Consider the following 13426-nt stretch of genomic DNA (forward strand, 5'->3'; position numbering starts at 1 on the left):
TTTTCTTGAGCGGATGGTAGGGGGGCCGGAACATAATTCAAAATAATTTGTAGACTGCAAATTGACCGCAAGAAGCCCAAACAGATATTTGACTAAAACATAATAATTTCAAACGTTGCTTACATTTGTATATGATCACGTGCCTCTCTATTATGCGTAGAAATACTTGGGAACAGATTATTAAATTAAAATGACTTGGAGCTGATTTCCTGGTGTTTTTACATTTTTTATGTCCAACAATGAAAATTCAAAAAATTAAAATATACTGTTTTAGTTATTTGTTGCTCAGAAAACATGGGGAGGCCAAATAAAACCACCGTGGGCCAAATTCGGCCCGCGGGCCGCCAGTTGGGGAACCTGCTTTAGGTCATGGCTGCCTGTCTGTCTGTCATGTAGTGATTAATCTGTCTCTCTCTGTTTCTGCCTGCTCCTGATCCTCCTCTACCAGGGCCCATTTCTGGACCTTCCCGGTGCCAAACAAGGTGTAGATGAGAGCTCCTCCGGCGCTGATCCCGGCCGACAGACAGAACACACTCCTCCATCCCGCCAGGGATTGCTGTTCCAGGAGGGAGGGGGGACATAGTCGTATGTATAACAGTCTTCAAGGGTGCAGTAACTTTTAGAAATTAGCCATTGGGAAGATCTCAAGCAGCCCAGTTCTGATCTTTCTTCCACTAATTGGTCTTTTGACCAATCACATCAGATCTTTACACATCAGACCTTTTCCAGAGCTGATCTGATTGGTCAAAATACCAATTAGTGGAAGAAAGATCAGAATTGGGCTGCTTGAGATCTTCCTAATGGCTAATTTCTAAAAGTTACTGCATTGGGCTGTATATAAGTAGATATATTACATATATTTAATTCTTACCAAAAGTAGTACAGAATTAATACATTTGATTATGAAGGAAATGTCACCAGAAAGCTTACATCTTTGGTGAGGTAACCCGTGACGATGGGTGCGACCACACCTGGGATAGTTCCGAAAGTGTTGGTGATTCCTAAAAGCACCCCTGCATACCTGAGGAAGAGAGGAAGAGAGAGAAAAAAAGAGGTTCAAATACATCTAAACATCCAAAAGCAGAGAAAAAGCAGTGAGTAAGTGAGTGACTTCTTCAGTCTTCAGTGACTGAGAGTGTGATATAAAGAGTGCAAGAGAGAGAGACAGTTCAGTGAAGGTCCAAAACATGCCAGAAAAGACTGGTGAGTAGGGAGAGAAGTGAAGAGAAACAAGTGAAGTGACGACATCTCAAATAGATAAACACCCACCGTGGAGCAATGTCTATCTGGTTGATGAAGATCCCGGCTGCACTGGTGCCTCCTACAGTTGTAGAGAGGGTAAGGAAGGTCACAGCCAACACGCCATTGCAGCCGGAGTAGCCCACAGCAACCAGGAACGCTGCAGGCAGCAGCAGACCTGGAGGAGGAGCGGTCAACAATATATATCAATCACAGGAGGTTGGTGGCACCTTAATTGGGGAGAACGGGCTCATGGTAATTAGTGGAATGGGCTCAAATACATCAAACACATGGTTTCCAGGTGTTTGATGCCATTGCATTTGCTCCGTTCTGGCTATTATTATGAGCCGTTCTCCCCTCAGCAGCCTCCTGTGACATCAATATACATGGTCAATATACAAAAGCTGCACTTACTCTCTATTGATAATAGAGACACATAGGTATGGCCATTCACACAATTAACAACAACACATATATACAGTATACAGTGGGGGAAAAAAGTATTTAGTCAGCCACCAATTGTGCAAGTTCTCCCACTTAAAAAGATGAGAGAGGCCTGTAATTTTCATCATAGGTACACGTCAACTATGACAGACAAAATGAGGGAAAAAAATCCAGAAAATCACATTGTAGGATTTTTAATGAATCTATTTGCAAATTGTGGTGGAAAATAAGTATTTGGTCAATAACAAAAGTTTCTCAATACTTTGTTATATACCCTTTGTTGGCAATGACACAGGTCAAACATTTTCTGTAAGTCTTCACAAGGTTTTCACACACTGTTGCTGGTATTTTGGCCCATTCCTCCATGCAGATCTCCTCTAGAGCAGTGATGTTTTGGGGCTGTCGCTGGGCAACACGGACTTTCAACTCCCTCCAAAGATTTTCTATGGGGTTGAGATCTGGAGACTGGCTAGGCCACTCCAGGACCTTGAAATGCTTCTTACGAAGCCACTCCTTCGTTGCCCAGGCGGTGTGTTTGGGATCATTGTCATGCTGAAAGACCCAGCCACGTTTCATCTTCAATGCCCTTGCTGATGGAAGGAGGTTTTCACTCAAAATCTCACGATACATGGCCCCATTCATTCTTTCCTTTACACGGATCAGTCGTCCTGGTCCCTTTGCAGAAAAACAGACCCAAAGCATGATGGTTCCACCCCCATGCTTCACAGTAGGTATGGTGTTCTTTAGATGCAACTCAGCATTCTTTGTCCTCCAAACACGACGAGTTGAGTTTTTACCAAAAAGTTCTATTTTGGTTTCATCTGACCATATGACATTCTCCCAATCCTCTTCTGGATCATCCAAATGCACTCTAGCAAACTTCAGACGGGCCTGGACATGTACTGGCTTAAGCAGGGGGACACGTCTGGCACTGCAGGATTTGAGTCCCTGGCGGCGTAGTGTGTTACTGATGGTAGGCTTTGTTACTTTGGTCCCAGCTCTCTGCAGGTCATTCACTAGGTCCCCCCGTGAGGTTCTGGGATTTTTGCTCACCGTTCTTGTGATCATTTTGACCCCACGGGGTGAGATCTTGCGTGGAGCCCCAGATCGAGGGAGATTATCAGTGGTCTTGTATGTCTTCCATTTCCTAATAATTGCTCCCACAGTTGATTTCTTCAAACCAAGCTGCTTACCTATTGCAGATTCAGTCTTCCCAGCCTGGTGCAGGTCTACAATTTTGTTTCTGGTGTCCTTTGACAGCTCTTTGGTCTTGGCCATAGTGGAGTTTGGAGTGTGACTGTTTGAGGTTGTGGACAGGTGTCTTTTATACTGATAACAAGTTCAAACAGGTGCCATTAATACAGGTAACGAGTGGAGGACAGAGGAGCCTCTTAAAGAAGAAGTTACAGGTCTGTGAGAGCCAGAAATCTTGCTTGTTTGTAGGTGACCATAATTTGCAAATAAATTCATTAAATATCCTACAATGTGATTTTTTTTTCTCATTTTGTCTGTCATAGTTGACGTGTACCTATGATGAAAATTACAGGCCTCTCATCTTTTTAAGTGGGAGAACTTGCACAATTGGTGGCTGACTAAATACTTTTTTTCCCCACTGTATGTGATACTCTGGATAAGAGCGTCTTCTTCATGACTAAAATGTAATATTCTATTAGTTCCTATTCTGTTATAAAACATATTACTAAAGACTAAAATATCCACTGCATGAAATAACATCCAAAGAATCCCTGTTGCAAACATTTGTACGTTTTACCAGCCAATCAATCGAACATCTGGTAAAGTCCATAAGTAACCAAGACCAATTCCTTTCAAAATAAAAGTCCCCTCCTTGCCTGTGATAGTGAAGATCTTGCGGACCGCTGTGACGCTCAACAGCTCCTTCTCCAGGAGGCTGTCTGCTACTACACCTGATATCACTGAGAAGGCCCAGCCACCCAGAAAGGGCAGAGCTGAGAGAAAGGCATTCTATACAGAGAGTCAGAAAGAAATAGACAATATTAACCAACAACAAAAACACCAACAGAAATGATTGCAACTACATTGCAGGAATAAAATATCCAGATAAGATGGCATCACTTTCACCAATGTTTTATTAAAGCAATGCTACAGCAGCACAGTATAGGCCTAGGTAATAACACAACATGATTCAAGTCTAGAGACTCCTGTTCTATCCCTGTACACTGTGATATACTGATACGACACTAAATCTTAGTCATTCTCTAGTCCTACCACCTATATATGCACTTGTGTAAGAAATATGGCAACACTCTACCTACATAGCCTAATAACACCAGATGGAGCTCTTACCATATTTTCTATACCTATCTGGTCTTTACAGCACTCTGGAATTAAGTATCTTACTCTGTCTCTCTCCTCTTCTGGCGTCACCCATAGAAATCATATGTCCATATATATCAATGATGTATCACTTAATATATGATTTCTTTGGGTCTCACCTGTTGGAGGTCAAAGTGAAGCACCGTGTCCATGTAGGTGGGTAGTGAGGTGAGCAGAGTGTAATAACCCCAGTTGGCACACATCTGAGACACTATGATGGCCCACAGGGGAACAGAGAGCATCATGGGTAACAAAGGCACTGACCAGCCATGGCCACCACCCTGGGTTAGGATGCAGAGAGAGAGAGGAGATAGAGAGTTAGAGAAAGAGAGAGAGAAAGGGGATTGATTGTGAACCGATTTACAAATGTATGACAAAGGGTCATTAAGGACACCACAGATAGAATGTTCTTACCTCTTTTCCTATGGAGTTGATGATGTAATATTTTTCTCTTGTGCTGATTCGTGGATGAGTGCCAGGCTGGTCCGACACCAGAATGAACCAGAACACTGCCCAAATGCAACCAGCAACCCCTGGTGACGAGAGAAAGAGGGACAGCGAGAAAGACAGAGGCAGAGAGAAACAGAGGGACAGAGAGAGAGACAGAGGCAGAGAGAGACAGAGGGACAGTGAGAAAAAAGCCTGATTCTGTTGACATCTTTACAAAGCAAGAGGTTGTGCAGGTATAGTGTTTGTGCTGAACAAGAGAGTGTGCAGAGAAGAATTGTGAATGATATAAAAAATGGGAAAGTATAATGTGTGTGAAAACTTCACAAGAGAACAAAATAAGAGCTGAAATTTTGGGTATGCAGAGAAATGCAGATATGGTATGTGTAGGGAGGAATGTATATGTTTGAGGTGTGTAATGAATGTATATGTTTGAGGTGTGTAATTGCTATCCAACTCTCACCACACATGTAGAAGACAGCGGGCCAGCCCAGACTGTGACAGATGAAGCCGGTGAGGGGCAGGGCTACAAAGGCCCCAAAGTTGGCCCCTGACCCCGACAGGGTCATAAGACGAGACCTCTCTAGAGGGGGAGCCCAGCAAGCCCACATGGCCATCATGGCCGGGAACGTCACCCCCTGAGGACACACAAACCCAGAGCGATACTCACTGATTTAAATGAACCATTCTTATGTCACTGAAATGAACAATTTACCTTGGTGTTTTACAGAAAATTATGACAATTTGGCTATATGCATACCATAAATACAGTTGTTTATACAATCAAATGCTAATCCTGTTCAAAGCTGATAACAGAACGAGATTGATCCCTACTCTGCACACATGAAGCCTCTTACCTCCCCAAATCCCTCCAGTGCCCGTAAACCAAACAGCCAGTAGGGTCCTAGCTGGGCTGCCAGGGGGGTGAGGAGGGTGAGGGCTGCGGTGCCCAGCACCCCTCCCCCCAGGAAGATACTCCCCCCAAAGTGTCCGGCCAGGTAACCCCCGGGGATCTGCGTCACCAGGTAGCCAAAGAAGAAGGCCCCCAGCAGCATGCCCTGAGTCGAAGAATCCCACGAGTACTGAGGTATCTGAGAGAGCGAGAGAAGAGAAAGAGAGAGAGATAGGTAAATGAGCATTAGTGTTACATATGAGTTTGTGAGTGTCTTAGCATGCGCAGTATGTCCGGTATGCATGCATCATGTTTGTGTGAAGCCTATTTACGTACTGTAATAGATTAGCTATATTTAAGCGATAAGGCCCGAGGGGGTTGTGGTATATGGCCAATATACCACTGCTCTGGGCTGTTCTTATGCGCGACGCAACACGGAGTGCCTGGACACAGCCCTTTGCCGTGGTATTTTGGCCATATATCACAAACCTCCGAGGTGTCTTATTGCTATTATAAACTGGTTACCAATGTAATTAGAGAAGTAAAAATAAATGTTTTGTCATACCAGTGGTATTCGGTCTGATCAAATCAAATCAAATCAAATTTTATTGGTCACATGCGCCGAATACAACAGGTGCAGACATTACAGTGAAATGCTTACTTACAGCCCTTAACCGACAGTGCATTTATTTTAAACAAAAAAAGTAAGAATAAAACAACAACAAAAAGTGTTGAGAAAAAAAGAGCAGAAGTAAAATAAAGTGACAGTAGGGAGGCTATATATACAGTAAAATAAAGTGACAGTAGGGAGGCTATATATACAGGGGGGTACCGTTGCAGAGTCAATGTGCGGGGGCACCGGCTAGTTGAGGTAGTTGAGGTAATATGTACATGTGGGTAGAGTTAAAGTGACTATGCATAAATACTTAACAGAGTAGCAGCAGCGTAAAAAGGATGGGGTGGGGGGGGCAGTGCAAATAGTCCGGGTAGCCATGATTAGCTGTTCAGGAGTCTTATGGCTTGGGGGTAGAAGCTGTTGAGAAGTCTTTTGGACCTAGACTTGGCACTCCGGTACCGCTTGCCGTGCGGTAGCAGAGAGAACAGTCTATGACTAGGGTGGCTGGAGTCTTTGACAATTTTGAGGGCCTTCCTCTGACACCGCCTGGTATAGAGGTCCTGGATGGCAGGGAGCTTTGCCCCAGTGATGTACTGGGCCGTACGCACTACCCTCTGTAGTGCCTTGCGGTCAGAGGCCAAGCAGTTGCCATACCAGGCGGTGATGCAACCAGTCAGGATGCTCTCGATGGTGCAGCTGTAGAATTTTTTGAGGATCTGAGGACCCATGCCAAATCTTTTTAGTCTCCTGAGGGGGAATAGGCTTTGTCGTGCCCTCTTCACGACTGTCTTGGTGTGTTTGGACCATGATAGTTCGTTGGTGATGTGGACACCAAGGAACTTGAAGCTCTCAACCTGTTCCACTACAGCCCCGTCGATGAGAATGGGGGCGTGCTCAGTCCTCTTTTTTTTCCTGTAGTCCACAATCATCTCCTTTGTCTTGGTCACGTTGAGGGAGAGGTTGTTGTCCTGGCACCACACGGCCAGATCTCTGACCTCCTCCCTATAGGCTGTCTCATCGTTGTCGGTGATCAGGCCTACCACTGTTGTGTCGTCGGCAAACTTAATGATGGTGTTGGAGTCGTGCCTGGCCATGCAGTCATGGGTGAACAGAGAGTACAGGAGGGGACTGAGCACGCACCCCTGAGGGGCCCCCGTGTTGAGGATCAGTGTGGCAGATGTGTTGTTACCTACCCTTACCACCTGGGGGCGGCCCGTCAGGAAGTCCAGGATCCAGTTGCAGAAGGAGGTGTTTAGTCCCAGGATCCTTAGCTTAGTGATGAGCTTAGAGGGCACTATGGTGTTGAATGCTGAGCTGTAGTCAATGAATAGCATTCTCACGGCTGTCACCCTCTGATATATCACGGCTGTCAGCCAATCAGCATTCAGGGCTCGAACCACCCAGTTTATAATATATGCTATAATATGCATGTACAGTATACTACTATAGGTCTAGTTGTGGATACTTTGGAAGAGCTGGTACTTACCCCGTCTGGTTGGTCTGGTGTTTGGCTGCCATTGTCGTACCCGTGGGAGGACACTGGGCACTCATGGCCACCTGAGCTGTTGAGAGATGGTTGGCTATTGGTCCCATTGACCATGGCGACCATGGCAACACTTAGATTGACACGGAGACCGTAGACAACGGAGAATCCAAAGAACATCATGATGGCCAGATTGCAGCGTGCAGAGCAACATTGTGGAGGTACTGTTAGACATGATGACAACAAGTGCACAATCACACCTCACAGTCTATCTGAAAACACTTGAGACTTAAAGATTACTGTTTAGACAGTGCTAGTAGTACATCTACACTAGCAAACGAGGAGCACTTGACACTTAAATGACCTATTTCACTAGTACAGTGTTAGTTATGATGTAATAAGCAAAATCATAGGGGCGAATCCGAATTTCCCGTAGGTCAAATTTTCACTTAGTCACCCATTGACATCAATGCCCCATACTGACAAACACTTGATATGACTTCATTCAACTATCATAAGGTTATCATTACATAATGAAGCACTACTAGCACATCCATGCTGCTGAGTGCTGACTACGCAAAAGAGCAACCAAAACAAGTTAAGACACCTGAATCATCAACGTCCACCACTTCTTTTTTAAGTAGGGGTGTGGCCTCTCCACTCTCGTCCAGTGGGGAGGAGTTGATGGAGTATCCATTTTGTAAAGCCATTGCAACCACCAGTCAGGTGACAGCCAGAGAGAGGAATGAGGTGTGTGTGATCTGAGGTCACCTAGAGAAAGAGCTAGAGTCAGCATGAAAAATTGCTAGACATTCAGTCTCATGCACGCACACGCACACACACACATACATACGGACGTGTTAAGACTACAGACTACAGATACAGGCTGGATGTGATAATGACCATGACTAGACAGGTCAATGGTCCTTATGGTGTTCAATGTAATTGACCCAGCATGCCAAGACAACAGCATTGAGTTCTTTAGCTACAATAGACAGACGATAACAACTTACTGACTTTTAAAAAATCCATGGCAGATTGTGCAACAATTACAAAACACCTGACTAAGTCAAAGAGATCCAACATAGACATGTACCGGTATTATAACATTAGGCTTTGCTCTTTATATTGAGGAATGTTTAGATAGAGAAAAAGGTTTGACCAATTACCACAAGTTGGACTGGTTGGACCAGAAAGTTACTCACTTGCTGTTATTGAGGTTCTAGACCTAGATCATAGGACTTGAGAGCATCATACATACGTTCTTCTTCTTCTGCAGATGATGCTCCAAATAGTATTACGCTGGCTGGTGAGTTATGGCCTATGTAAAGTCAGTCACAGAAGCATGATTTTTAGAGCTGGACAAGTAGTACGCAATAAATCTGATCACAGAATAGAGGTCTGTCCACTAATGAAATAAACCAGTAGCCTTGGCCTCTCCTCCACTCTGACTGTAACATGTGCAGACTGACCAAAAGCAGATGTGATCCTAGTGTATCTGCTGACGAATAAAACTTTCACAGGTTACCATTGGAGGAACAGATAATATATGTTACGCAGTTCAGCTGATGAGGGGGGTGGAATAGAATGACATAATGTAATGCCTCTTGACATGGTGTAGTGGGGAAATTTAAGGTGAATAAAGTTCTTATTCAGTTTAGAGTGATTAACACAATGCTTAGCATATGTATATGTTTTTCCTGTTCTGTAATACATATGATTACCAGTGTTCTATTTGTGACACATTTTTTAAAGAGTTGATGGTCACTACATTTGTTACTCAGTGTTATGGATTCTTCTCATATAATTTGATAGTGATTGACGCCAGAGCTACTGAAGGCACAAGAACTGAGGACACACTGATTATTACAGTATTGACGACATTATGCACACTGTATGATTCTGTAGCTGCTGGCAAAGTCACTGTCTTTTGTTTTGACTTCGTACAAGCCTCTCGGGCTGGTGTTTACAGCACACTTGGTGCTGTCTGATTAGAATATAACAGGCCTGTCTCCAAGAGGCATGTTAGACATTTTCTCTGCTTGTGTGCTGGAGGCGTCTCCCTGTTGCAACTTGTAATCAAACCAAAATGATTTTGATTGATATGATCAATTACATCTCTCCTTTATGTTCACCAAGAAATTCCCATTACACATGGACAGACTCAAATCCTGGCGCTGACGGAAACATGGATTACCACTGAAAACACTGCTACTCCTACTGCTCTCTCCTCGTCTGACCATGTGTTCTCGCATACCCCGAGAGCATCTGGTCAGAGGGGTGGTGGCACAGGAATCCTCATCTCTCCCAAGTGGTCATTCTCAATTTTTCCCCTAACTCATTTCTCTCTGCCTCCTTCTTTCCACTCCTCTCCTCTTTTGACCTCACCCTCTCACCGTCCCCCCCTACTCACAAGGCAGGCAATAAGCTTGACTTCATCTTTACTAGATGTTGCTCTTCTACTAATCTCACTGCAACTCCCCTCCATGTCTCCGACCACTACTTTGTATCCTTTTCTCTCTCGCTCTCCTCCAACACTACTCACTCTGCCCCTACACAGATGGTAATGCGCTGCCGCAACCTTCGCTCTCTCTCTCCCACTACTCTCTCCTCTTCCATCCTATCATCTCTTCCCTCTGCTCAATCCTTCTCCCTCCAATCTCCTGATTCTGCCTCCTCAACCCTCCTCTCCTCCCTTTCTGCATCCTTTGACTCCCTGTGTCCCCTATCCTCCTGGCCGGCTTGGTCCTCCCCTCCAGCTACGTGGCTTGATGACTCATTGCGAGCTCACAGAACAGAGCTCCGGGCAGCTGAGCGGAAATGGAAGAAAACTAAACTCCCTGCCGACCTGGCATCTTTTCACTCCCTCCTCTCTACATTTTCTTCATCTGTTTCTGCTGCTAAGGCCACTTTCTACCACTCTAAATTCCAAGCATCTGCCTCTAACCCTAGGAAGCTCTTTGCCACATTCTCCTCACTGCTGAATCCCCCCCTCTCTGTGGATGACTTCGTCAACCACTTTGAAAAGAAGGTTGACGACATCCGATCCTCGTTTGTTAAGTCTAATGACACTGCTGGTCCTGCTCACACTGCCCTACCCTATGCTTTGACTTCTTTCTCCCTCTCTCTCCAGATAAAATCTTGCGACTTGTGACTGCAGGCCGCCCAACAACCTGCCCGCTTGACCCCATCCCCTCCTCTCTTCTCCAGACCATCTCCGGTGACCTTCTCCCCTACCTTACCTCGCTGATCAACTCATCCTTGACCGCTGGCTATGTCCCTTCCGTCTTCAAGAGAGCGAGAGTTGCACCCCTTCTCAAAAAACCAACACTCGATCCCACTGATGTCAACAACTACAGACCAGTATCCCTTCTTTCTTTTCTTTCCAAAACTATTGAGCGTGCCGTCTTTAGCCAACTCTCTTGCTATCTCTCTCAGAATGACCTTCTTGATCCAAACCAGTCAGGTTTCAGGACTGGTCATTCAACTGAGACTGCTCTTCTCTGTGTCACGGAGGCTCTCCGCATTGCTAAAGCTAACTCTCTCTCCTCTGCTCTTGTCCTTCTAGACCTGTCTGCTGCCTTTGATACTGTGAACCATCAGATCCTCCTCTCCACCCTCTCCGAGCTGGGCATCTCCGGCGCGGCTCACTCCTGGATTGCGTCCTACCTGACCGGTCGCTCCCTACCAAGTGGCGTGGCGAGAAGCTGTCTCCGCACCACGTGCTCTCACCACTGGTGTCCCCCAGGGCTCAGTTCTAGGCCCTCTCCTATTCTCCCTATACACCAAGTCACTTGGCTCTGTCATATCCTCACATGGCCTCTCCTATCATTGCTACGCTGACGATACACAACTAATCTTCTCCTTTCCCCCTTCTGATAACCAGGTGGCGAATCGCATCTCTGCATGTCTGGCAGACATATCAGTATGGATGACGGATCACCACCTCAAGCTGAACCCTGGCAAGACGGAGCTGCTCTTCCTCCCGGGGAAGGACTGCCCGTTCCATGATCTCGCCATCACGGTTGACAACTCCGTTGTGTCCTCCTCCCAGAGTGTGAAGAGCCTTGGCGTGACCCTGGACAACACCCTGTCGTTCTCCGCTAACATCAAGGCGGTGACCCGATCCTGCAGGTTCATGCTCTACAACATTCGGAGAGTACGACCCTGCCTTACACAGGAAGCGGCACAGGTCCTAATCCAGGCACTTGTCATCTCCCGTCTGGATTACTGCAACTCGCTGTTGGCTGGGCTCCCTGCCTGTGCCATTAAACCCCTACAACTCATCCAGAATGCCGCAGCCCGTCTGGTGTTCAACCTTCCCAAGTTCTCTCACGTCACCCCGCTCCTCCGCACACTCCACTGGCTTCCAGTTGAAGCTCGCATCTGTTACAAGACCATGGTGCTTGCCTATGGAGCTGTGAGGGGAACGGCACCTCCGTACCTTCAGGCTCTGATCAGTCCCTACACCCAAACGAGGGCATTGCGTTCATCCACCTCTGGCCTGCTGGCTCCCTTCCTCTGCGGAAGCATAGTTCCCGCTCAGCCCAGTCAAAACTGTTCGCTGCTCTGGCACCCCAATGGTGGAACAAGCTCCCTCACGACACCAGGACAGCGGAGTCACTCACCACCTTCCGGAGACATTTGAAACCCCACCTCTTTAAGGAATACCTGGGATAGGATAAAGTAATCCTTCTACCCCCCACCCCCCACCCCCACAAAATAAATAAATAAATAAATAAACAATTGTAAAGTGGTTATCCCACTGGCTATAGGGTGAATGCACCAATTTGTAAGTCGCTCTGGATAAGAGCGTCTGCTAAATGACGTAAATGTAAATGTTAATGTATGTGTGTATGTGCGTGTTTATGTGCGTGTGTGTTTACTGGCTATCATAAGTTGAATGCACCAATTTGTAAGTCGCTCTGGATAAGAGCGTCTGCTATCTTATGTAAATGTGAATGTAAATGTGTGCGTGTTTACTGTAAAGTTCACTTCTCCCAAAGTTAGTACAATAAGTATGTGTGTTTTTAGTAACGCTCTGCGTCTTCTTTCAATCATAACTTCTCCTTTATCTGACATTAGATTTGGAAACGGGGATTTGAAATACAACCTGTTCCCCATAACTTAAGGGTATTTCCCATCCCATAGCCTCACTACATTTTATTTATTTATATTTATTTGTATTAGTCATTTAGCAGACGCTCTTATCCAGAGCGACTTACAGTTAGTGAGTGCATACATTATTTTTATTTTTATTTTTTCATACTGGCCCCCCGTGGGAATCGAACCCACAACCCTGGCGTTGCAAGCACCATGCTCTACCAACTGAGCTACACGGGACTACATTTTTTACATTTATATATATTTTTAAACATTTTTAGTCATTTAGCAGACGCTCTTATCCAGAGCGACTTACAGTTAGTGAGTGCATAGATTTTTCAAACATGACAACTTATCGTTCCGTTTATTTTACATGACAGACTTACAGGAATGTAGGATTTTTTTAGGCTTTTACGGGTTCTAACTACACTCATGTTATTACACCACTGGAGGCTTTATAAGCAGTCAGTCATTCATGTACTTGTGAAACGAAACATTAACTTGAAACAGCTGGTCACAGTGGTACACAACAAGATCAGATAGCCAGGTCTCAGAATTCGATCCAGAATAGGACAGCTGTCAGATGCTAATGTATAATTGTTGAATTTGAGTTATAGAGCAAACTTACCTAGAACAAAGGGACTCTTCAGGCGAGGCTCTATGGTTCGTCCCGAGCATCGTTGCACCTGTTGTATTTAATGTGTAAAGAACTCCAAGTTTTGCCTTACAGCCATTCTACCCGGCAGAGCGAATGTAACAACAGTGTTGTGAGAGTGCTGTGAATGTTTACGATTCTGGTCACATGACCCAAAATATTTTTTTATTCTGTGACGCGCTTATGAATTTC

The 13426-nt window shown here is 45.3% G+C and overlaps 1 protein-coding gene across 4 annotated transcripts; it reads right to left on the bottom strand.

Moving 5' to 3' along the window:
• Nucleotides 1-213: 213 nt before the first annotated feature.
• LOC121571499 (sialin) lies at nucleotides 214-13364 on the bottom strand. Of its 4 annotated transcripts, none has more exons than XM_041882991.1 (12): nucleotides 13208-13364; nucleotides 8738-8797; nucleotides 8084-8247; nucleotides 7480-7700; nucleotides 5343-5576; nucleotides 4949-5123; nucleotides 4453-4571; nucleotides 4158-4319; nucleotides 3534-3666; nucleotides 1270-1417; nucleotides 931-1021; nucleotides 214-556 (listed from the first exon to the last, which is right to left on the bottom strand). In XM_041882991.1, exons 3-12 carry the CDS (start codon nucleotides 8184-8186, stop codon nucleotides 389-391), a joined length of 1554 nt encoding a protein of 517 aa, XP_041738925.1. In that variant the 5' UTR covers nucleotides 8187-8247; nucleotides 8738-8797; nucleotides 13208-13364; the 3' UTR covers nucleotides 214-388. The 4 variants fall into 4 exon arrangements, with proteins under 4 accessions (XP_041738925.1, XP_041738924.1, XP_041738926.1 ...); XM_041882990.1 differs by having other exon boundaries at nucleotides 8682-8797; XM_041882992.1 differs by lacking the exon at nucleotides 8738-8797.
• Nucleotides 13365-13426: the final 62 nt, after the last annotated feature.

This window comes from Coregonus clupeaformis, chromosome 8, assembly GCF_020615455.1.
Source record: "Coregonus clupeaformis isolate EN_2021a chromosome 8, ASM2061545v1, whole genome shotgun sequence".
Lineage (NCBI taxonomy): Eukaryota > Metazoa > Chordata > Actinopteri > Salmoniformes > Salmonidae > Coregonus > Coregonus clupeaformis.

Coding starts and splice junctions, on each gene's coding strand:
- LOC121571499 (XM_041882992.1), bottom strand. CDS start 8,186: ATGGCTTTACAAAATGGATACTCCATCAACTCCTCCCCACTGGACGAG. Junction 7,701..8,083: donor GGTGGACGTTGATGATTCAG/GTGTCTTAACTT, acceptor CATGTCTAACAG/TACCTCCACAATGTTGCTCT. Junction 1,022..1,269: donor CAGATAGACATTGCTCCACG/GTGGGTGTTTAT, acceptor TCTCTTCCTCAG/GTATGCAGGGGTGCTTTTAG.